Raw genomic sequence first — 22,845 nt, forward strand, 5'->3', positions numbered from 1 at the left:
TATGACATATCACAGCGGGACTGGCACATAAACACTTCCATTACCATGGACATCCATTGTGAGATTTATCTTCGTATGATAAATACAGTGCAATAAAAATCATAAACTTGTCACATCATTCGTCCTTTAAATTTCTTTTGAGTAAGTAGACCTTTCTGAGGAGAACAAGTCATGGCAAGTACATGAGGATGTAGCTGCCTGTGAATCCATTAACGACTGCCCACATCAGTACATTTCAAGTGTTAAATAAGTTTCTCTAGAAACATACAGCTGTAAAAAAAATTACATACATTTTGTGCCTTTGAAAATACATTTATTGGTCATTTGTCATAGTTCCTTTTGACCTGCCATCAACCGTGCTTCTTGCATCTGCCAGAAATAACTGTTTCATGTTTCTCATACACCCCATGTCCACGTGGGTTTCCTCCAGGTGCTCCCGTTTCCTCCTACAGTCCAAAAACACACGTTGGTAGATTGATTGGCTACTCAACAGTGTACATAGGTGTGACTGTGTGCTGCCCTGCGATGGACTTCCTGCGATGGAACTCCGGACGCACCGCGACCCTGAACTGGATAAACTGTTACAGACAATGAATGAAAGAAACGTTTCTCATACAGCAAAAGGAGCTGAAGAATCCGAGCAAGCTACACAGAAAACTGAAGGCTTTTGAAACCTCTGCTCTCAATCATCTGGTTGATGTTTGCAGTTAGGTCTATATGCATGTTTCAGTGTTCAATGCATTGTGCGTTTATTCCAAAACATGTTCAAAGAGTCTACTGTCCATTATGATTTCAGAGGTCTAATGTCTAACAGATTTTCTTTGGTCTGTAAAATCATTAGTAATGAATAGAGCGCAAAATGTTGAGTAAACTCCAAAAGGCTTTTCATTCCGTCAACATATCCAATCCAGTCCAGCAATATCCCAATATACGTTTCTGGGACTGTCACGCATCAAGCCTGTTTCTGTGCATCTCCTTTGATCCATGCTGTTGTGGGACACATGTAATCAGCCACAGAAGCAACAGCACCTGGTCTTTAGTCCCGTCCATTCATCTTATCAATGGAGGGAAAGACAGGCGATCAGAGATGATATCTGTGGCCTCTGAGGATGGAGAGGAGCTTCTGCAGCCAGTAGCCTCTCTCAGAAGAACCCTGATGTCCAGCTGATGTCAGGACACCTGCGAAATCAAAAGTTGATCAGCGTGAGCAAATGAATAAAGAAATAATCTTATATTAGTTAAGACAGAGCTGAAAAGCAGTTAGATAAAGCATACTTACTGTGGTAGTTTTCACTCTGCCTCCAGGCTGTGCACATCTCCAGCCTGATCTGTTTACTAATAAGTCACAGCCCTCGCCATCCAAACATGGCATCATCTCACACCACTGTCTGCTCCTCACGATATGAGCTGGAAACAGGAAAAAAGTAGATTTATTAAAGTATAAATAGTATTGTCACTGTGGGAGAACAAATCCTGTATCCCCAAAATGATAACCTGAGAAAAAGGACAAACGTCTGCTGCATGTGAATTACACTTCATGATCATGAAGTCTGAAGAATGAATATAGGTTTAGCAGATATGCAGACTGGAGAAGCTGCATATTTTTTTTTTTTTTTTTTTGGTTTTTACAGACTAGAATGGGTCTGCGTTACAGTAAAGAGTCATCTTAATGCTTCAGCATATCCCTGACATTCTAGAGAACTGAGTGCTTCCAAAGACCCTTTATTGATTCATCATGACAATGCACCAACAATTTACTATAAACATGGTTTTCTGTGTTTGATGTGGAAGAGCTTGACCAGAGTTTATAAGCCTCAGCCTCCAGCTTTAGGATGAACTGGAATACTGACTGAAATCACTTCAGCCATTTTCAAAAATATAAATTAAAGCCTTTATATACGCGTGGAGGTACTGAAAGCCACCTATATATGAACTTGATATACAGGTTCCATTTACTTTTGATCGTGTGGTGTAGAAGTAATGACAAAACAGCCACCTTAATTGGACAGAATGTGTCCAACAGCTTGCACCAACAGCTAATGTAGGATTATGCCAAACAACCATCCTTGTACCGCTACAGTGATCTTCCAGACTGAACCAGTGCAATTATGACTCATCTCTCCTGATCTTCCCCCAACAAACAAACTTGATCCAGCTTATTGGCGCAAAAGGTATTGCATGTGTCTCCACAGGTCAGTGCATATAATTTAGTCCTACTAACTATAGAGAGTCTGCTGTGAAAGTGTGTTGTGTAACCCCACTGTTTATTCACTGTAGAAGCTGACGTCTGACTCGAAGGTTGAAGCTAGGAAAAGAGAGTATATTAAGTTTGACGTAGCAACAATAAACATTAATGAAATAAAAGCACACCTGGCCTGACAATAAAATAGATCATTTTGGATCATCAGAGAACCAATTTTTCCTGAGGTATGATTGGTTTTTTTTTTTTTTTTTTTTACTTCCTCTCAACTTAATCAAACACCAATGTCTATTTATAATAACTGGGGCACCCATATATATTCATTTGCATACCATGACATATTGTCCCTTAGAGACAGAAGGAGAGATGGTAGAAGGAGAGAGAAAGAGAGATAGAGAGCAAGAAGTTGTGAGGGGAAAAATCACAGATTTCTAGGGGAAATTTATAATAAATACAAGAAAAAGAAAATTAGGCAAACCTAGTTTTGCTGGACTGCCATTAGCCATATAGCCATTGTCACAGAGGTGTTTCTGGTCTTTCAAAACAGGAAAGACCAAAATACCCTTGTCATTAGGAGGTCTGGTCATCCTGCTGAGCTTGTAAACAGCAGAGAAACATAACTAGTGCAGAGCCAAACACAGCCCCAGAAACACACACAAAGGGAGCGTTCTTGTCTTATTTCTAATTATTCATTTATATGAAACGTTGTAAGTTGTAAGATTACAATGTGTGTGCAGCTCTAGACTCTTTCTTGTATTACACAACCTCAACACGCACATGAACAAAGCCATGGCTCACACTGAAGAACCTACTCTACTTTGGTTTCAGCTGGGAACATAATTTTCCGGTTTGCAAACAAGTTTATGTCTGTGGAAACGCGCTGAATGGTTCCAAATTTAGCTCATAAGCTGGAACTGTTCAGGTTTCTCATTGGTCTAAAAGGACTATGTAAAATATGGCTAAATTAACAACAGAAGGTAAAATAACGTTCCTACTCACACATGCGCGTGTTTCAACATTAGGAGTCAATCAGAGAAAACAATATCTTAAAAAAAAAAAAAAAAAAAAAATTCACTACATTATTATTATTTTTTTTTTACAGTTCTTCAATTGTACAAATTAAAAAAGTTAGAATGAAATTAAAATATAAATATACTTAAAGATGGATAGAAAATGTATGCTTTAAAAGTATTATCACTACTTTTAATCCTCCCATTAATATATAGCTGTTATGGCACAATATTCCATGTTCTTTCACAGTAACTTAAGCAACATTTCTCTCTCTCTCTCTCATATATATATACATATATATTCTTTCATTATTTCACCAAAAGTCATTATTCCATCTAGAACTGATTTTTAATATTTTCAGAGAGAGAGTTTTTTTTCAAACACCTTTAAAATGTGCAAAATACTTATAGGCTTAATGTATTCTTTACGGTAATAAATGACTTTTATCCTGGGGTTCAGTGTCCCACTGCTTACTTCTTGCATTTGTATTCAGATTCGGGCCCCTTACAATAATGACACCTGAAAATACACTTTTTATGCAAATTCAATCCATCTTCTGACTCAAGAACTATGAATCTGAGAGAATCACAGGCCACAGCCTATTGCATTTTATATATTCAAGTCTGTATAGGTTTGGTTTACATATCCACTCTGTAACACTGACTTTTTAATGATCTTAACAAAGCTCGTAATTAATATACAGTATATTCAAGACATGCATTATAATCTTATGTAAACACAAGTGGTGCAATATAATCCAATTTTATTTTGTTCAGATAAAATATTCTGTGCACTACACTATCAAACTAGATGCTGCACTGTTGTCATAGATTTATATTAAATATTTAAAGCTAAAATGATACATTTATTAGTCTACAAAATTGAAATCTCATCTTTTTTGAGGCTATTATAAATTACATTGTGGATGTGTACTACTCCATAAAGGAAGGTAGAATTGTTGAGAAACTGGTTCTAAAAAGGATGCTCAGAACAGAAAGAACATGACTCATAGAGGGAGAGAGAGCAGAGGAAAAAGCACATGCCGAGGGTCTCAGCGTGAGTAGCATGAAATAGCATGAAACAGAAGGCATACCTTAATAGTTATCTGGTCCATGTGATACTTTAAAATGGACTTTAAATGGCATTTCCAACAAAAATAGACAGTTCACAGATTGCATGTCATTTGTTTTTACAGTCAACAAACCCCAACATCTAGCAGCCTGACATAACAGGCTTTCTTTCTCTCACCTGACTGGACTCACTGCCATCTAATTGTTAGGTCCTGGAGCTTGAATGATCACTCCTGGAGTAATCCAGCAGATAATGTGGCTAATATTTATTGCAGTGGATTTAAGACTGTACAGTAGGTACTGAGCAATCTAAACAGTGAACTGGTTCAATCTACTCCTCCACAGTCTAATTGAGCACCAACAATCAGCAAACACAAACAAGTACCAAAGAGTATCCCATTACTTACCAGCATACAACTGACTGAGTGCTACTCTCAGCCTCAGTCGCTAATGAGCCATCGACACAGTCTCTGAGGGGCTTTGGGGAGACCGCCATTGCTTGGATAGGCAGCCCACAGTGGCACAACACAGCAGTGCTTTTTCCAAATCAATACTTCAAACAGGCAACTCCATCTGACTGTGGAGCTGTCAGAGAGACCACTCAAAATGCCATTGTCGGTCCAAAACCCAAAGAGTACCCTCTTAGCTCTAGCACTGAGCCAGACTTATTCTGTATTCCTGCCCAATTATAAACTAGTTCTTCCCTTACACAGCTCATTTATGAAAATGTTTTTTCTGAAGAACCATGAACTGAGAGGTTCTTTAAGGAACCTAATGGTTCTTCTAACAGTTTTGTTATTCTATATATATATATATATATATATATATATATATATATATATATCAGTGGTCCTGAACATGCAGAACAGTCCAGACGAGGATTTAAATACAATTTCTCAATATTTTCAGGATCTCCTTCCTTTCTTGTGGTCCAATCACAGAGCTTGTAAAATAATTTCCATAACAACATAGACATCCCTCAGCAGGCAGTTAGTTTTTGACATGTGCTCATCAAAATCTGCTTAGCAAATCCACAAAAGACAGCTGGCATCGAATCCAAAAGATAAAATGTGTCTTGTGCAAGTTGGGAGTGAAAGCCCCTTGTTTAGGATGAAGGAGCGATAAATATATGTTCATATTTGAGAACCCTTGCTATATGAGATCATGTGTTCCATATAGGGCATAATAATGCTACATTGGTACTGTACACTGTCAGAAAAGCTGCCACTGTGGTGGTACCCTCTAGAATACATATTCAGTACCCTTAATTAGGGAATATAATTGTACCTTACTCTAATTGTAGATTTTAAAATAGGGTTGATTTCATATGCCCAATTTCATGTCAAGAAATGTATTATGTTGTTTTATTTTACACAGCTCTATAATGAAAGATTAGAAATATTCAGGTTAACTGAATGTAATATACCTTAGGGAACACAACTGGACTTTAATATCTTTAGTGACCAATATTGTACCTCTATCGTATTTTTTTTCTGAGAATGTATGCTAGTTTTAAGAAGGTGTGTAAGTCAGTCAGTCAGTACGTCTCTTCTAGGCCTGTGTGCCTAGTGAAGTCTGATACCAATGGATCCTGAAGATCAGCTCATCTTAAAATTATTAGAGGAAACTCTGAAGAATCACTGCAGAACACAGAGTTCCACCAAATCACAGACCAAGGGTAGAAATATACTTGCTGTTAAATATACGTTCACCTATTCACCTAATTCCTTGTCCGTGTGCACATGTGCAGAAAATAAAAGCTATGCATACACAAGGTGCAGCACAAGTGTAAACAGTAGGGGGCAGTGCAGACGATCAACTGGATCACAATGGTGCAAAGTTTTGAACAAGGCTGCGTCAGAGCCAAATCTGCAATTACCCTAGGGATGGATGGTATCCACATTTTTCATACTTGACATACAGTCTCAATTTTATCGCAGTATATGGTATTATCGTTATACTGCCCAACCCTAAATTACCCACATCTTTCTCTGGTCTGCCCTCTAGTGGGAGCCTCCTGTTACAAGCATAGCACATGTAAGTATGTGAACAGTTGCGTTCACAACACAGATGACTGTGCAAAGAGCAAGTATATTTCTACACTAATGCTGGGGGTTTTGTACACATATTGCTGATGATTGGCCTTAACATTGTTGACCTTAGGCTCACAAGCATCATGTGTGTGTGTGTGTGTGTGTGTGTGTGCGTATGCACACATCTGTATCCACAGTGGCTGTACAATCATGTAGCTGATGGGCTGTGTACAAACCTCTGGACACACATTGTAGCTACTAAGAAGTTGTAAAGATGATGAGATCAATATCCTTTATAGACTGTGTTAAGATGAAGAGCCTAGGGTTTAGAGGCAACAAGAGATAGCAGATATACACACTCTCACTTTCATATTTAGCAATGAGATATTTTCTTATTAAATCCAGTAGAGTAGAGTAGAAAATCCACACAGAAGCAGCAAAGACATTTTTCTTCAGCAGTCCCTATGGAGACGCTATGTTTTAATCAAGTATCTCTGAGAGCTCACACACTGTTCTGTATCATCACAGCATAGCTGCTCTAAGTAACTACATAACACGTTCACTCCGGTAATGCTTTCATTTATTCAGAGAGAGTGTCACTGCGGGCTGCTCGATCTCCAGTGGCTGCATTCTGATTTGAGTGTTAACCAAAATAAATCTTTTTATACCAACATTCGAGAGAGGGGAGACAATATGAGAAAGGAAATGAGGCGCTCAATTCAGTCAAGCTTTCAGGAGTTTCAAAAAACTTCTGTCAAAAGAAAGGGGCTCAAGGACACTATAGAGCAAACAGTGTTTTTAGTAAATGTGGTGCTTCTTTATAGAGCCAGGAACACTCAAGTAACAGTGTGAATGGACACATTTATTTGTGTGATTCTGATTCTTTATGATAGAAATGTGTTGTGAATGGTTCTTTTTAATACTGGTTTCCTATAGCATCAAAAAAGCGTCAAACAACCACTTTCAAATATTGAACTATTTTTGATAAAGGTGTAGCAAGGAGTGAGCTGTGACTAGAGGCACTGAATGGGACTGAAAAATCCTCACCTTGTTTTCCTGTAGCAGAAAAAAAAAAAAAAAAAAAAAAAGAACAGGGAGTCATGGAAATATAGTAGTAAAGCAACAGATGGACTACAGTCTGTAACTGTCCAAATAGCAATACACAATGAGTTTAGAAAAATGAAGGTGAATTTAGGTGAGAGCACCGATACAATGTGTGTGTTGGAAATGCCCCCCTTCTCACTATTCCCTATGTGTAGTACACAGGGCACTTTTCAGGACACACCCCATGTGCATGCTGCTAGATGCAGCTCGAATTTAAAGTTGGTGCAGATTATGAACAGACTGGGTATGTCACACTACACGACTCTTTTTGTTGATTTTTATAGAGATTGGAAAAAAGTCACACACGCTACACGACCCCCAACTCCCAAACTAAACACGTTTCCTTGGAGACACAAATACGGATCTACGAATTGCTGCGGTTATTGTTTGTGCCGCTCCAATTTAAGTGGTTCAGAAACATTGGTAGCCGTAGCACGCGCCACAGTGTTGCGTCATTTAAGGTGGAATGGTCTATCTATCATATCTAGTCTTCATATCAGATCTGTCATATCTAATAGTTAAGAGAGATAGAGTTGGTATCAGTACTCTGGATCAGCAGATACTTGAACGTGAAGTATCGGAAGGGAAAAGTGGTATCGGTGCATCCCTAATATACATTAACATATATATTAACAGCTGCTCTCAAATCCATCTTTACTATCATATAAATGGTGGTTCACTACTGTGACATTTTCTTATTTTAAGTGGATGTTAATGGATCGTGTAATCCTGAATTATGTTTAATAAAATTTAAAAGGATTACTACAACAAAAATTGTTGCTACACAGGGTTTTTATCAAGTAACATTAACTCACACACCTGAAAATTTCTCATTTTGTTCCAGATGAACATTAACTATACATTATACACCCTTAGCTCTGCTATAATTTTGCACTTTATTAAGCCTCTAGTAAGTTAGTTGGTGCTGTTATTAAAGTTAGATAGACAGAGGCTTTACCTCATATCGCTGGCTGGATATTTTTGGTTGAGGAACTATTCTCAACCCAGCAGTGACACTGACAGGTGTAAAAATCCCCTGCAACACATCTGCACCTGACACACTTGTCATGCCACTGCCATGTTGATGTCACTCCTGTGCTGGGAATGGCCTACCACCCAAAAAATCTGGTCAGCAGGGTCCTATGTTGGTCAAATTCTATTAATGAATGAAGTAACAATGCTGATAAATAAAGCAAGAGTAGATGAGCTCCAGTTATTAGCTCATTATTATACATGTGGGCATATTTGAGTGAGGTTAAGATATATTTAAGTTATATATATATATATATATATATATATATATATATATATATATATATATATATATATAGTAATTCCTTATTTGTTTTCTAACCACTGTCTCTCTCTATGCAATCAAGTGTTGAATTGACTTTGTGCATGACAAAACCAGGGGCACATATTAAAAACCTGATTGGATCACTTGACTCATTTGCCTAAACATCAACCAGCATTTTGGAACAATGGAAATGGAAATTCACTCGCTCATATTTAGGAACTGCACCTCAAGGGGCACCGTTTCTCATATAAGGGGTGCTATAATGGTTTGTTGTTGCTTGTCATTGTTACCCAATGTTCCCAATTCAACACACATCCTCACTTCCCTGTATGCAATAGCTTCACCTACTGGCAACTCCCTTCTACTGAAACACTCTTTAATACTTGTGGCTCCTGGCTTGTATCACCCTGGAATTTGATGTTTGTTCATGTCACTGCAATGAATTACTAACAGTTTCGTCAGATTACTAATGAACATTATCCGATCCTTTTCCCTCAGAGTGCTATGAAGAAACAGACTGTGTTGAACATGGCCAGAGAAATCCACACAAAATACAATCTACAGGCATTTCTTTAACGCCATGACACTGACCTCAAAGTGTTATCACTTAACTTGTTGACAAGTCTACCAGTGTTGTGGGGCTGAAGAATAGAGAGGCAGCTCATTGTGAATGCAGGGCTATTTTTTGTTGTTATCATCATTCTAAGCAGTCTGCATGATGAGGTGGGTGTGATGCAGAGTAATGACAGATGTCCTTGTGAGTTTAGTCAAGCTTGGCATTGCATTGTTTTTCTCATGCTGTATTTCTGCTCTGAGAGCAAAGAGACAGCGCTTATCCTAAACCAACATTATTACCCTCCTTATTAGAAGTTGTTGGAGGTGCTGAATAGTCTGGAAATGAAACATCTCTCACTGAGTGTGTTTATATCCATACTTTATGATCATTATCATATTATTTTGTGTTTTCAATGCTTATTACTTGTATTAATTGTAAAATAGTAAGATGGTAATAAAGTCCTGCTTATTATGTGCAGTGAGGAGTCATATAAACACTAATTATAAATGACCAATAAACATGTACAAAAGACAATTGCATCAAGGAGTCTGAATTTTTGTCACATCATGCTCGAGTCTATTGGTGAGTACACAACAGCAAAATAAAATCTGATTACTGAGTGACTCATAGAATCATTTTCTCACTATCATGTAGCAGTAACATGTTTATTAATTTAAAAAAAATGGTTATCTGTGAATTGATTATCAGTTTACATGCACAGCCCATAATCTGATGTATCAGGAATATTAATTTCTAATATATAAGATTGTGGTCTGTGCATGTAAACACAATCACTATTCACAGTGTGAAGGATATTTAAACCATGTGATTGATGCATGAGTAAAATGCACCATGCATGTTCACTGAGAGAAAGAAGGGGTGCATTAAAGATTTGTTATTGTGTGACCAGCACACCTTAACATCTGCAAATACTTAATAATGGCAAAAAATAAATAAATAAATAAAAAATAAATAAAATAAAATATTTTACTGTACACAATGCATTCTCAATAAAAATTCATTTGCTTCAAGAGTAATCAAACAGGTGCCCTGTGCACAGAAATGAATAATTTGCAGAATGCTGAGAGATCCTAAGCAGCAGCAAGACTTTTCTTTTGCATATTTCAGTCATTAACAATGCTCTACTCTTCTTTTGAAAAAGTGAGTGAACTTTCATAAAAGCACTAAGGATGTTGTTAGAATGAGTAATGCCAAGATCTGAGCTTCATTTGTTCTTTATGCAGCAAAGCTTATGTTTAGCGGTGGCTTAGCATATCTCTTAGCCAGTGGTGATGATCAGCTCTTCAGCAGACTTTTGTTTACTGTGTCAGTCTAATCTCTTTCAGAAAAACAAATGCAGGAAAACTGCAGTGCACAAGATGAGAAAACTAGTAACGTAATGCTCACAGTTGACACTGTATCGGAGTCATATCCTAATAAATTTGAGCCCATGGCATTTCATTTCTGATATCTTTTTCATTTTATGACCTAATTTGAACATTTCTGGTGCCATTTACTTTTGTGCACACTCTACAAATTTCATACACTTCAACTAGTACCTTAACCAGTGCTATTTTACATTAGAATATGTTTTTCTTTTAGTCCTTGTCAAAAGTGAAAAGAATTTGTACAGTGACAAATTACACCTTGTAATAAATAAAAACCTTCAATTTCCTCTGAATAAAATCAGAGTTTATTCACAAATTATTCCAGGAGCAGCTGTGCTGTTCTAGATTCAGATTTTAGTATCTGTCATCATAATAAATATAAAAGAAAACTGTTCTAAGATCAGACCACAGTTATTCTCTGTGCTTCATGAAAGCCAGTGCTGACTGCTATTTGGTGTGAAATACACAAACGAGTTGTGCAAAGGATGTGTAAAATATAGATTCCAAGATATAAAATTGTCTGATGAAAAATCTGACAAAAGCTGACACTGCAGGCCCTTAATGAAGAGCTGGGTCCAGTTTGGAGTATACAGAAACTTTATGTGAAATCCCTCATTGAATACTGGCTTCTTGAGTCTGTTAGTAAAGCAGCCTTGAAGCTCCAGTGCTAAATTACAGAAGCAAAATGTGGACACCAAACATGCCTCAGTTTATAGACTTCCTACTGCCAAACCTGTTGTGTCAGCCAACAGGGCCCACATTGGCTAACATTGGGCTGAATGATGGAGGAGAATGGCTGTCCAGGCCTATTATACTCTCAATCACTTAGACAGTTGAGCCACTTGGGAGGCCAAGCAGTCATTTTTTAGGAGACTGCTGGTCATAAAACAGGTGCATTATGGCGTTATGTTTAGGGAGCTGGTTTTGGTTGTCAAATGTAGCCTTGACAGATGGATTTGTTTACATTTACCAAACAGTCTGACTAAAATTCATTGGACCATCTTTTGACATGCTTTCAAAGATCAGATTTTAATTAGGTTTTGGCATTTTTATGGGAATAATCCCTAGCTAAATGTAATCCTGATATTCAATTCTCTGATAGCTGAAACCTTTCATCTTATCTTTCCATCCAGCCACCCATTTTCCACTGCTTATTCGAGTCCGGGTCACGGGGGAAGCAGTCCGTATAAAGAAACCCAGACCTCCCTGACCTTTCTTTCATCTTACCAAAATCTTATCAGTAATGCTTTACCATACACATCCAAACACATGTCCAGAGCAGTGTTAGCTCTTTAAACCATTTCTCTACAGCCCTTACACCTAGATTTCATACCTTTTTTATACATACTTTCTTCACACACCCAACCCAGTAAATACAACATAAGCACTGCCTCCTAAACCTTCTCATCAAATCTAAACTTCTCGTCCACTGTTTCTTAATGGCAAATTCCTCCTACACTGAAAAACTGAGGAAGAACAAGATCGATAATCGCTTTAGGTGTGCTTTAAGTGACTGGACCGAGGGCACAATTAAAGCTGACACTTTTCACAGCGCACTGCTGAAGCTAAGATTTCTCAAAGAGGCTTCAAACACTGCCTCTGGCAGGATTTGTGGTTGACCTCCAGTCTCGTCATCATCTACTTAACCACGGTTCAGTGGATATGGAGGGGTTTTGGTTTTCCTAGCCTCATTCCATCATGTGTGACTGAAAAATAGCTCACCTTCCAACAGCAAGGCATGTTTACATGCTGCCAGCAATTGCTTGAGTGAACCTGGCAGAAAGGCCTGGCACAATGGCAGACAGAGCAGCCTCTTTCTCCCTTTGACTCCAGAGTCCCCCCACCCTCGATCACCTGCTTTTTCACCAGGATCAGATAGAGCCGCAGGGCACAAAGATAAACAGTATACTTTCCTTCAGCCGCTCTGAAGAGCTATCATTTAATCCAGTGGGGACATCACAAGGCCACCAATCAGACCACTAGCTGCTGTGCTTGTCTGACAATAGCTCCTATTCATCCCCTCTCGCCCTCCACAGAAATCAATAGCTTCACCCTGTCATGTTGTGAGAGACAGAGAAAGGACCAGAGAGCATGAAATTGCACCTAAGGAGCGTCTGCGGTCAGGTTGTGGTCAAGAAGGAAATGTTGCTCCTCTACCATTACTACACAGGGATGCAGATGAAACAAACTTATTGTTATGAATTTGTTGCATATTCATTTTAAAAAGCTGCATTTACTCACAATGTAAATGATTTGTAGCTGTAGATATTTTTAGCATTGTTCAGTACAGTTTTATATATTACAATAAAGTACTGTGTTTCATAACTTTAGCCGGAATTTCTGGTATAAACTTATCTATATAAATTTGACCTATTTTTTTTTTATAATAATAAAAAATAAATTATATATACTGTTACTGCTGTAGATTATTATAGAAATTATTATAATTATATACTGAATCAAAACAATCTTAGCTTCAATGAATGTTAATTATATTATTTAAAATCAATTTTGCACGGGTACATTCTGAAATGTTTGCAAAATCTAAAGAGCAGTTGGCACATTTTGTCCGTGGAATGCTGTAGAGTTTTGATATGACAGCGATGGTATCCACAGCAGAACTATGCTATATACTGTATCATATTTGTATCATATACAATTATCAGCTCTGCATACTCTAATAATTTATTAGGTTCTTCCCATATCACATACATTTTAAAATGCAGTGTATGGTGGTAACATCTAGTGAGAAAATGAAAAATGACAACTTGAGTAGCAAAGTTTGTTACATGCAATTCAATTTTCATCAAAAGATACTACTAGTTCTCTGGTCCAGATTACTCTCCCAAGTCACTGCATGAGAAAAGATCACCAGTGTTCAATTAACACTTGCAGAGCAAATGTAATACTGCTCCAGGTTCCTGACCATCCTCATCCACTCACTTGATGCAAGAATCAGGGACTGTTAATTTAACTCTTGCTCTCTTGCTGTGCTAATCTAACATCAGTGATGCGAATGCAAATGGACATGGTCTGCATATGAGAACTGTCTTACTCTTAAGCATTTCAATTCATCCCGTTTCTTCTTGCTCACTGAGATCACATAGAGCAATCTCTAAATTCCATCTCCGCCCAATCATGATTTCCCAGGTGTCCAGCACCTTGATACAAATCCTCTGCAGGTGGCCTTCCTTCAGAAAGAAACAGTGATGAAACTCACAGCAACAGCGAAATCCTATGAGTGAAGCTTCACATATCCGCTCACTGAGCAGACAGCATAATCTCTGGGATCAGACGCCGCTCTGGTGTGCTCCTGTAGGCTCAAAGTAACAGTGGCACCAAAGCCTGGACCAGCGCCCCCTGGCTCTTACCGTCTACACACGCCGGACTCGCTCTGGTCGTGCCCGCAATCTGGCCCTTCCTGCAGGCACAGCGTGCAGTCTGACGGGCAATCGTTCTCTTTGGCTGAGTGCTGTCCCGGTCAAGAGTGACGATCTCACACGTACCAGCTGCCAGCTGACCTAAATTATGAAGAAAAATAAATAAGCACAAATATAAGACAACGCATTTTTAATTAATTATATATTAACCCAGAATTGCAAAGCAATTAAAAAGCCCACATGGACAATTTGCTGCAAAAAAGCAGGACATATTTGCATAATTATACCAGCAATAAAAATAACTGTGGTTATTGTTAAAAAAATATATACTCCTAAATATTACGGTGTAACTTCTTCTGAGAAAAAAAAATGGTAAATTAGCTGTTATGTAATTCAGCGGACCTCCGCACACTGTAAAGATTTTGTAATATTGGTGTTAATGTTAACACTTTGATAAATTCACATAATAGCACAGCTTTGTTTTAACATCAATGCTTTTTACAACTTTGACCATTCAAAGCATCCATAGCTTCATCCAAAAGATCAGTTGTTTGCACAGTGTATGTTGCTATTACAGATTGGGCGATTGTAGTCCTCATATTCAAAAAGTCTGTAAATGTCAAGTTCTAAAAGTAACTGTTTGATTAAAGTTATTTGCAAATTCTGCAATGCAAATTTGGTATGAATGATCACTTACAACTAACATGGCAATGTTACTTATTTGGAGTATTTTGACAAATGCATCCAAAAGTAGAGTAACATTACAGTTCCCCTCAAAACAAGAACATCCATGGTATTTTGAAAATGAGAGACAAGAGCTGTAACATCCCAGAGAAACATGATATAGCTCAATGTTTTCTTGCTGATGATGCTGAATTGATTATTATTATTTTTTAATATCTTGGGATTTAATGCTGCTGGTCCAGAGAAAAAAAATGAACTGTTACTGCATGAAAAATGGCAGAGTTCTTACTGAGACTCCAGCTGTTAGTTCAGTTGTAGATAAATGTGAACATTATTATCTCAGCAAATGTGAATTCAATGTGTGTCTTTACTGACATCTCAACTAAAATTCGGGTGTAGACATAAGGTTCCTGGGCTCCTTTTTTCAGAAGAAATATCTGAGCAGCAGGAGCGTCTTAATTGTGTCTTTATATGATCTCATTGTTGTCCAACAGTGATATTAAGGAGATATCTTTTTTCTTTCCTATGGGATCTTGCCGTTGTTGCTGTAAGTGGATGCCAGCAATGAAAATTCTGCACTACGGTTGTCATATTCAGGCTCACATGAAAATTATATTACTTAATAGTCTAATAACAATTATTATAGTTAATATAAAATTATTATTATTATTTAATAACAAAATTCACTGCTTTTAAAATAAAAAGAAAGGTTCCTTAGGGTCAGACTTGAACAAATAAGACAGACAGGATTAATTGTGATGAATGACACAAAAGATTGCAATTAATCATAGTCACTTATTTTAATCATTTGACGTTCCTTATGTATACTTATATAGTTTTAAGGAACAATTTAATATATCTAAGCCTAGAAAGATTTAAAATTCTTCATATTTAAGGCATTTAAAAAGAGAAGAGCTGTATTTAAATTTGTCCTCATTTACCTGCACGTACTGTCACAGCAGTCCACTTGAAATCCATTCTGATTTCATTGCACTTTGCTGAATGTGGTCTTGCAGCAATTAAGAGCAACACTTTAGGAAATAGATTATGTACAAGGAGGTAGTGCAGATGTTTGATAATCAAAACAATCTGACATGAGTAAAAAGCAAATGGCTACAAGCAGAAGGCAATCTCCTGAGTCCAGCTGGCACATGCATTATCCAGTCTGTCAAAAGGGAAAGGACACATCAAATAAGAAAATATATGTCGACTTCTCTAAATTTTGCATATACAGCCCTTTCAAAACTCAAGCTACTTTATGTTTTTAGGCCAAATGATGTTTATGGGGAGTGTGCAGATAACAGGGTGTATGTCTATAAATCAGGTCTTTAATGGAAAAATCAGCGCTTTGAAAGATTAGCACTCTTAAATGTGTTTAGAAACAAAAGTAGCTGTTACTGCTTGGGCTCTTCATTAGGTAAAAGCAAAGGAGAGGGGTGGGGTGGGGGGGGGGCTCCTGAAACGATCTGACTGGATCTTTAATTAGCCTGACACAATGCGTCCAGACTAATGGTGTTCTGACTTGACAGTGTTTTAATGCTTTCATTCTAGCTAAAGACTCCAGCTGTGAGCTCACTGGCTGACATGCTTACAGTGCTCATGATTATACCCTGCAGCGGTATTCAGTGTTTAGAATTAATTGCTGCATTTCTCTTTAATTTTTGCTAAGATGCCAACGCGCGCACACACACACACTCACATATATCCCCTTAAGATACAAGAAATGGACATTACTCCAAATGTGTGTCACTTACCATTTTTCTCCTGCCAAAAATCCCTAATTCCCAGGAGGCATGTTGAGACTTCAGTCTTTTCCCACAGGCAAACACCCTCCCATATTTTCCTTATGCTCCCTCTATCCTCCCTCCCTCCCTCCCTCCACTCTCACCCCACCACTGACTCATCAAGATGCAAAGCGCCCTTTATTACGCTCTGTATTTCAGGCTACATTTAAAGCAGACGAGAAATATTGCAGGGTTTGTCAGAGCTGCCATAAAAACCTGAAAAAAAATTCTCCAGACGACCCTTGTTGCAAGCCTCTCTCATCATAAAAACTGAAAGTACTTTCACTCCAATCTATTTCAGGCAGCTGAGTTGCTTGAGCGCTTCAGTGATTATTGGAACATTTTCAAGAGTGATATGATTCTCTCTGTCTCTCCTCATCTCCACCCTCCCACCCCAACCAGCCATGTTCGCGTAACTCTGGTGTAACTCTCAAAGTTATTGTACTGTTCTCTAAGAAACTTTTATTGTGCCCTTGGCGTTGCAGTATCACACTGCAGTGCCCCTGAGTCTACTGTATCATAAATATCAATCAATCCCAAAATCGAAAGTGAGGCTATTTCTGTAACTGCTTTATTAGCACAGATAGAAAACAATGAGAGGAAGAGTCAGATCAATGATTCCAGCCCTGGTTCTGAAGTCACCCACTTCTGTGTATTCTGGTGCTTTCTCTGCCTGAGCAACCACTGATTAAGCCATTCAAAATGAGTACAGAGCTACGGGACCAGGGGATAGAAACACTGGAGCAGGAGAACTTACTTAAACCAGTTGAATTTCAGTTGAATCACAAAATAACTTGATACTCTGTCGGAGGGCACGGTGGCGCAACAGGCAGAGTTACTTTCACACAGCTCCAGGGTCCTGGGGTTCTGGGTTAAATCCTCTTACATCACAGTCTGTGTTCTCCTGTGTTCGTGTGAGTTTCCTCCTGGTGCTCGGGTTTCCTCCCACAGTCCACATAAAAAACACGTTGGTATGGGATTGGCTGTTCTAACTTGCCCATAGCAGTGAGTGTGGTTGAGAGACTGTGTGAATGTGTGGTAGCCCTGTGATGGACTGGCAATCAGAAAGATTCCAGACACACTTTGACAGGATAAAACAGAAAAGTGGAACCTCACAGTGGTCCTTGAGCAGTGAAAAAATTATAATTCTACACCGTTTTGGATGGTAATAAACCTAAAATGTGTTTAATCTGAGAAACATCGTGAAGCAGTATGTCTAGATTTAAAAAAAACAAATCCCAATAATGTCAGTATTTTTTAGTATAGAAAAAAAAATTACTAGACCGATGCATTCAAGACCAAAACTTTTAAAACGTATTTATGTTTAAGAATCTCAGGGGTGCTTCACAGCCAGAATTTAGAAATAAATTGGGATTAATAATCTGGACCCATTTACATTGCATAAAAGTGTCAGCCAAATGCCATTATAGCAGAGGGTTTACTAGTTTAAACTGTGATAATAAGGTAAATAATATTCTTAGGGAAGGAATCTTATTTCTATGGCATGATTTCAGCTGACAGTCAAAACCCAGTGTGCTGTGTGTAGTGCAGCAGAGCTACCCACATTTATTTGATTTTATGCTTAAAATGTGAAATGAATTTATAACTCATTTAAAATAATGAATTGTTTGCAATTGTAGGAACCAGGCTTAGCCATTTATTCGTAATCTCAGACTCACAGGACCTAATGATAGAGACTCACCAAATGCTGGAGTGAAGGAGTGCAAGGGGCCATTCATGGAGCTTCATCAGCATGCTGCCAATGGAGCATGGCCCTGTGTTGATTGAATTCAGACTTCAAGCACTCCTCCTTTAATCCCTGGCGCATTCACTGGCTCAGTCCTGGCCTGTGCTGTATGACAAACAACAGCACCCCTCCCACCCCCACCCCCTCTGTTCCTTTCTCTAGTGCCCACCAGTGTTTACTCTAACCCTTTCATCCACTAGTGTAGAATAATTTACGCAAACAAGTTTCAGGACAATTTAAGAAGGAAAGAAACAACTCAGACTCTTTGTCACTAAACCAAAGTCTCAGAAAGTTTTGTGGATTGACACTTGGCCACGTTAAGTGGCCCAATTCAAGATGGATGATATGTGGTGTCTGTCTATGTGAATGGCCTTTGTGACAGTGAGATGTCTACAGTGTCTCAGACCTCTCAGAGCTCCCCCTCCCAAATCTGCTGCATACTTCAGTGCATGCGTCGGCCCAACGTTTTAGGGATGAAAGAGCTGCCAAGCACACATCTCAGAGAGGGAGAGCTCACTGCCGCTGCTGATCTGAAATTCAAAAGCTATCCCTTACAGCCTGTCAGAAAAGTGATGGAGTGAAAAGTGAATCTATCATCAGGGGACCAAGACTGCACTCAGGAATGCACCACCATGATATCAGCATTTCAATCGGATGACAAATCACGTAGTCAAACTACATATGGTTTCATGAAGCTTTATACCTTACAGAGCACTTTGCACCATTTTTTTATTTTTTTTTATTTTTTTTGCCACTGCCTGGAAAGGCTGCATTCTCTGTATCTCTGGTGCATTTCTAATTGACCAGGAAGGGGTGATGTGAGATATGAAATGAGCTGATATGTGAATATATTTATCCATTTGGTGTAACACTAACTCCAAATCCCTTGGGCTTTACACCTTATGTATGTTACATATTAAGCACATTGTTCGTTTCACACCATTTTTTGGCAGACAGATATTTTGCTGATAGAAAACATTCAAAGACCTGGCCACTGCATCAACAGAATCCCTTAATCGGCCTGGCCTTCCCTGGGTCCTTCTCTCTCTGCTGTGGGGAGCGGTGGGTTTAGTTGAGGATGGAAATGAAGATGCCAGATGCTCTCTGGAGTGTGCAGTGCTCATCAGCCAGTCACTGCCCTGGTGCTAAGCCAGGTTTGGCAAAGCCTTTCTGTCTCAGCCAGGTTCTGAGCACTGAGCCATGAATCTCACTGCATGGTAAAAGCTCAAACACGAAAAAAACCCTTCTCCTTCTGAAACTTTTAAATGAGTTCAATGAAGATTAATCACTTCATATTCCTGAAGTCATTATCTTCATCAAGCTTGTTTAAAAGTATTAGATTTGATAAACTGGTGCTGCCGAGTGGTGCAGTTGTGTATGAAGGTTGTGTCCGATCGCTGAGGCAATGCCACAACTGTGCAGTCCAACACTGCGTCAAAAATGTTCTGTATGCTCCGCACCTTATTTGCAGAGGTAGAATATTTGGCTTAGTTTTATATTCAGGTGTGAAACTTTTTTTATACCAATGACAATTTCTGTACTTTAACCTTCAGAAGAAAATATTTCCCTGTTAATCACATTCTTTTAGGTTGTTAATTATGATTAATCACATTTCTTATTTAATTTACCTAATGAGCTAACAAGACAAGCTTTATCAGAATGTATTCATTAAATTCAATAAGAGTTATACTGAACATGACAATCATGTGACTTCCATCTATTTTCAACAGCTTTATAAATCCTCAAGTTTATGACCAGTTTTCTAGTTAATTACAAGGTGTCCCCATACCTCTCTCCTGATCACATACAGTGCCATCAGCCTCAGGATTGTGGGAATGAACATGGATTGATCTTAGGTCAATTGCCTAATTTTTTTTATACATATAAACTGCCACTAAAACAAACCAACGTAAAGCTTCAGAGCACAAAAACTGCCCAGGTCTATCACATCATCTAAAGAGATTCCTGCGCTAGCTTACACCATGGGCAAAGAGAAGCAGAAAGAAGAGGGGCCATCCTACCCACCCAGAGAGCGAGGCCACCTGTCCTGTCATGAAATCCTAGTCTTGGAAGACTGGAACATCACAGGGCATCAAACCAGCTATCTCCTTCTGATAGGGACAATACTTAAACTGCTGCACGACTCAGGAGCCCAACAGCTTCCAGTTCCAGTTCAACAAAGTCCAATGAGCAACAGTGGCCACTTATCTAGTGAGAATGCAGCCCACTAAATATACTACTTTATATGATGTGGAAGCACTGCTGAATGCATCCTTCATTTCTAATGTTAAAAATATTAAATTCAGTGCTATTTTTGTCTCGTTTAATCTCAACATACTTTAATGACAAAGACATTCAGTAGAGTAGTTGGAAGCATTTAGTTTTATCAGAAGAGCCATCAAAAGACCACAACACCTTTAAGCTCTACAAGTCTCTGAAAAAATGGCAAAAGGGCTTCAGCCTGGAAGTATGCTTGGAATAATACTCATGTTAAGCTTAACACCACTATTTAAAATATTTAAAATTGCCAGCTGCACATTACAGTGTGTGATTCATGATTGAAATATTAGCATTAAACATTTTGATAGCATATTCTCTTATTATAAATATCCACCCTTTTTTCAAAGTTGACTAATGCTCAGACAACAAGCCCCTCCATACCACAATCTTGGAGTTGGATATGGGTCCAGGGTCCAGGAGTTGGAGCCAATTTAAGCTTCTGCGTCCAACAGTACCCTCTCAATGGGAACTCTGTATGCCATACTCTACACTATGGAAGGCCACACGTGCAAAAACATCTTGAGAAATTCCAGACATGTACCCTCCCTAGAAATGTACCTACATGTTGCATCGATGCAGACTGCAATGACTGCAATTGCTCTGCAGTCAGGTGAACATGGATCAAGCTGAAAAGTCCAGAAATATCAATTCTACACATTACTACAGATCAGCTAATTCATGGCAAATTATTTCCTCAGACATTGGATTAAACGTCACAGAAGATTTTGGATCAAGGGAAAATTTGAAAATGAGGATGCTTCCCAAAAAAAAAATAATAATAAAAACTTTTTAAAGTGGGCACCCTGATGGAAAAGGTCCTGGCTTTGTATTTGTTGCTTTACAAGTTCCATATGTAAACTATATAATGTTCCCTACTCTTTACTGATTTATAAAATTAATACTACTACATCACTACATTGTGTACTACTTAGGGTGGAGGAAGTTGTTTGGGATTTTACCCCTCGTAGTTTGGGGTTGTATTTGCCGAGCAGAAGACACCATTGCAGAAGTATAAACGTTCACAACAATGTAGGGCACATGCACAGGCTATGGCTTCTGCTTCGAGTCAGCACAGAAGCATAAATCTGCCTTTAGATTTTAATGCTCTGGGGTACATTTTTATTAGAAGAAAACTGGCTTAAATTAAAGATGGGATTAACTAAAGAAACAAATGAAGCAGAATGACAAATGTAGTAGTAACTGAAAACTTTTCACTGAATGTTTTAATGAAACAGCCTTAGTCACAGTGTCCTTGTGTGCTGAAGCATGTGGTGAATAGAGCAAAGGCCAATCCGGAAATTTAGGCAAGGAGGCAGCTCTTTAATAGAGAAAAGCTGGAAAAGGCTGTGCAGAGATGTGAAGAGAAGACCCTATGATATAAATTGCCCATAATAACTGTCACGTAACTTATTCCACTCAGACAATACGTGGCCAAAAGATTAAATATATCAATAGGATGTGTGCCGCCCTTGCAGCAGTAATAATGTCTACTCCTCATTTAGGTGAGGACTTAATTGCATTCAGCCTCAACTGCATAAGCAAAGTCATGTACTGGATGATAAGTTCTGGATTGCAACCACCAGTCTGGCTCAACAAAAAGATATTGGATGGAGCTACATCACTGCAGAGAGTGCAGCTACACTGATCCATAGCCCAGTGCTGATGTCTTTATACCCTCCAGCCAAAGCTTGGCATTGAGCATGGTGACATTATACTTAGTTGCATCTGCTCCTGAGTGTCTGTTTTCATTTCATGCTTTACTACCGTGTGCACATTTAGACATCTGTCTCCTCAATGAGTCAGTTGACTAATGATAAGAGAAGTCTACAAACATTTGCACATTGTATGTAACCAATATTTTTCTTCCTTCTTTAACTCAATGAGGTCATCCACTTTGTTCTCAGTAACTCAGTTTTCAACTTATAAATCTATTTTATATATCTTTCTGATTATATATATATGATGACTTAATCTGCTGCTGCAGACAAGCCAAAGAAGCATATGAATTTTGTAATTATTCTTTCAATAATTTTGTTCATTTTCTTGCTATTTCTAAATGGGAGATGCATGTATGTATTTGGATTGCTTACCAACTCAAACTGTCAAACATGACAACCCAGTTAGTTCTGTGGACTGAAAACATGGAATAAAACAAGTCATTCATTGTAATATGTTAAAATACCTGGTGAAAATATATACTGTTGCATGAATGCATTTGTGAAAAATACCCAGCTCATGGCCTATTTTACTCAGTGCATTTACCAATAAATCTGACACCTTCCTCTGCCCTGGAGGTCCCATTGCACCACAC

General features: G+C 38.4%; 1 protein-coding gene across 2 annotated transcripts in view; it reads right to left on the reverse strand.

Moving 5' to 3' along the window:
- Positions 1-229: 229 nt before the first annotated feature.
- tafa5b (TAFA chemokine like family member 5b) overlaps positions 230-22,845 on the reverse strand; it is a 30,379-nt gene continuing 7,763 nt past the window's right edge. The window contains exons 2-5 of one of the 2 annotated variants that reach the window (XM_066668983.1): positions 15,665-15,888; positions 14,031-14,180; positions 1,280-1,407; positions 230-1,179 (exon numbers count right to left, since the gene is read on the reverse strand). In XM_066668983.1, the coding sequence (XP_066525080.1) occupies positions 1,171-1,179; positions 1,280-1,407; positions 14,031-14,180; positions 15,665-15,701 (324 nt within the window). In that variant the 5' untranslated portion in view covers positions 15,702-15,888 and the 3' untranslated portion in view covers positions 230-1,170. The remainder of the gene's footprint in view (positions 1,180-1,279; positions 1,408-14,030; positions 14,181-15,664; positions 15,889-22,845) is intronic. The other variant, XM_066668982.1, reaches the window with a different exon arrangement.

This window comes from Hoplias malabaricus, chromosome 4, assembly GCF_029633855.1.
Source record: "Hoplias malabaricus isolate fHopMal1 chromosome 4, fHopMal1.hap1, whole genome shotgun sequence".
In the NCBI taxonomy this organism is placed as follows: domain Eukaryota; kingdom Metazoa; phylum Chordata; class Actinopteri; order Characiformes; family Erythrinidae; genus Hoplias; species Hoplias malabaricus.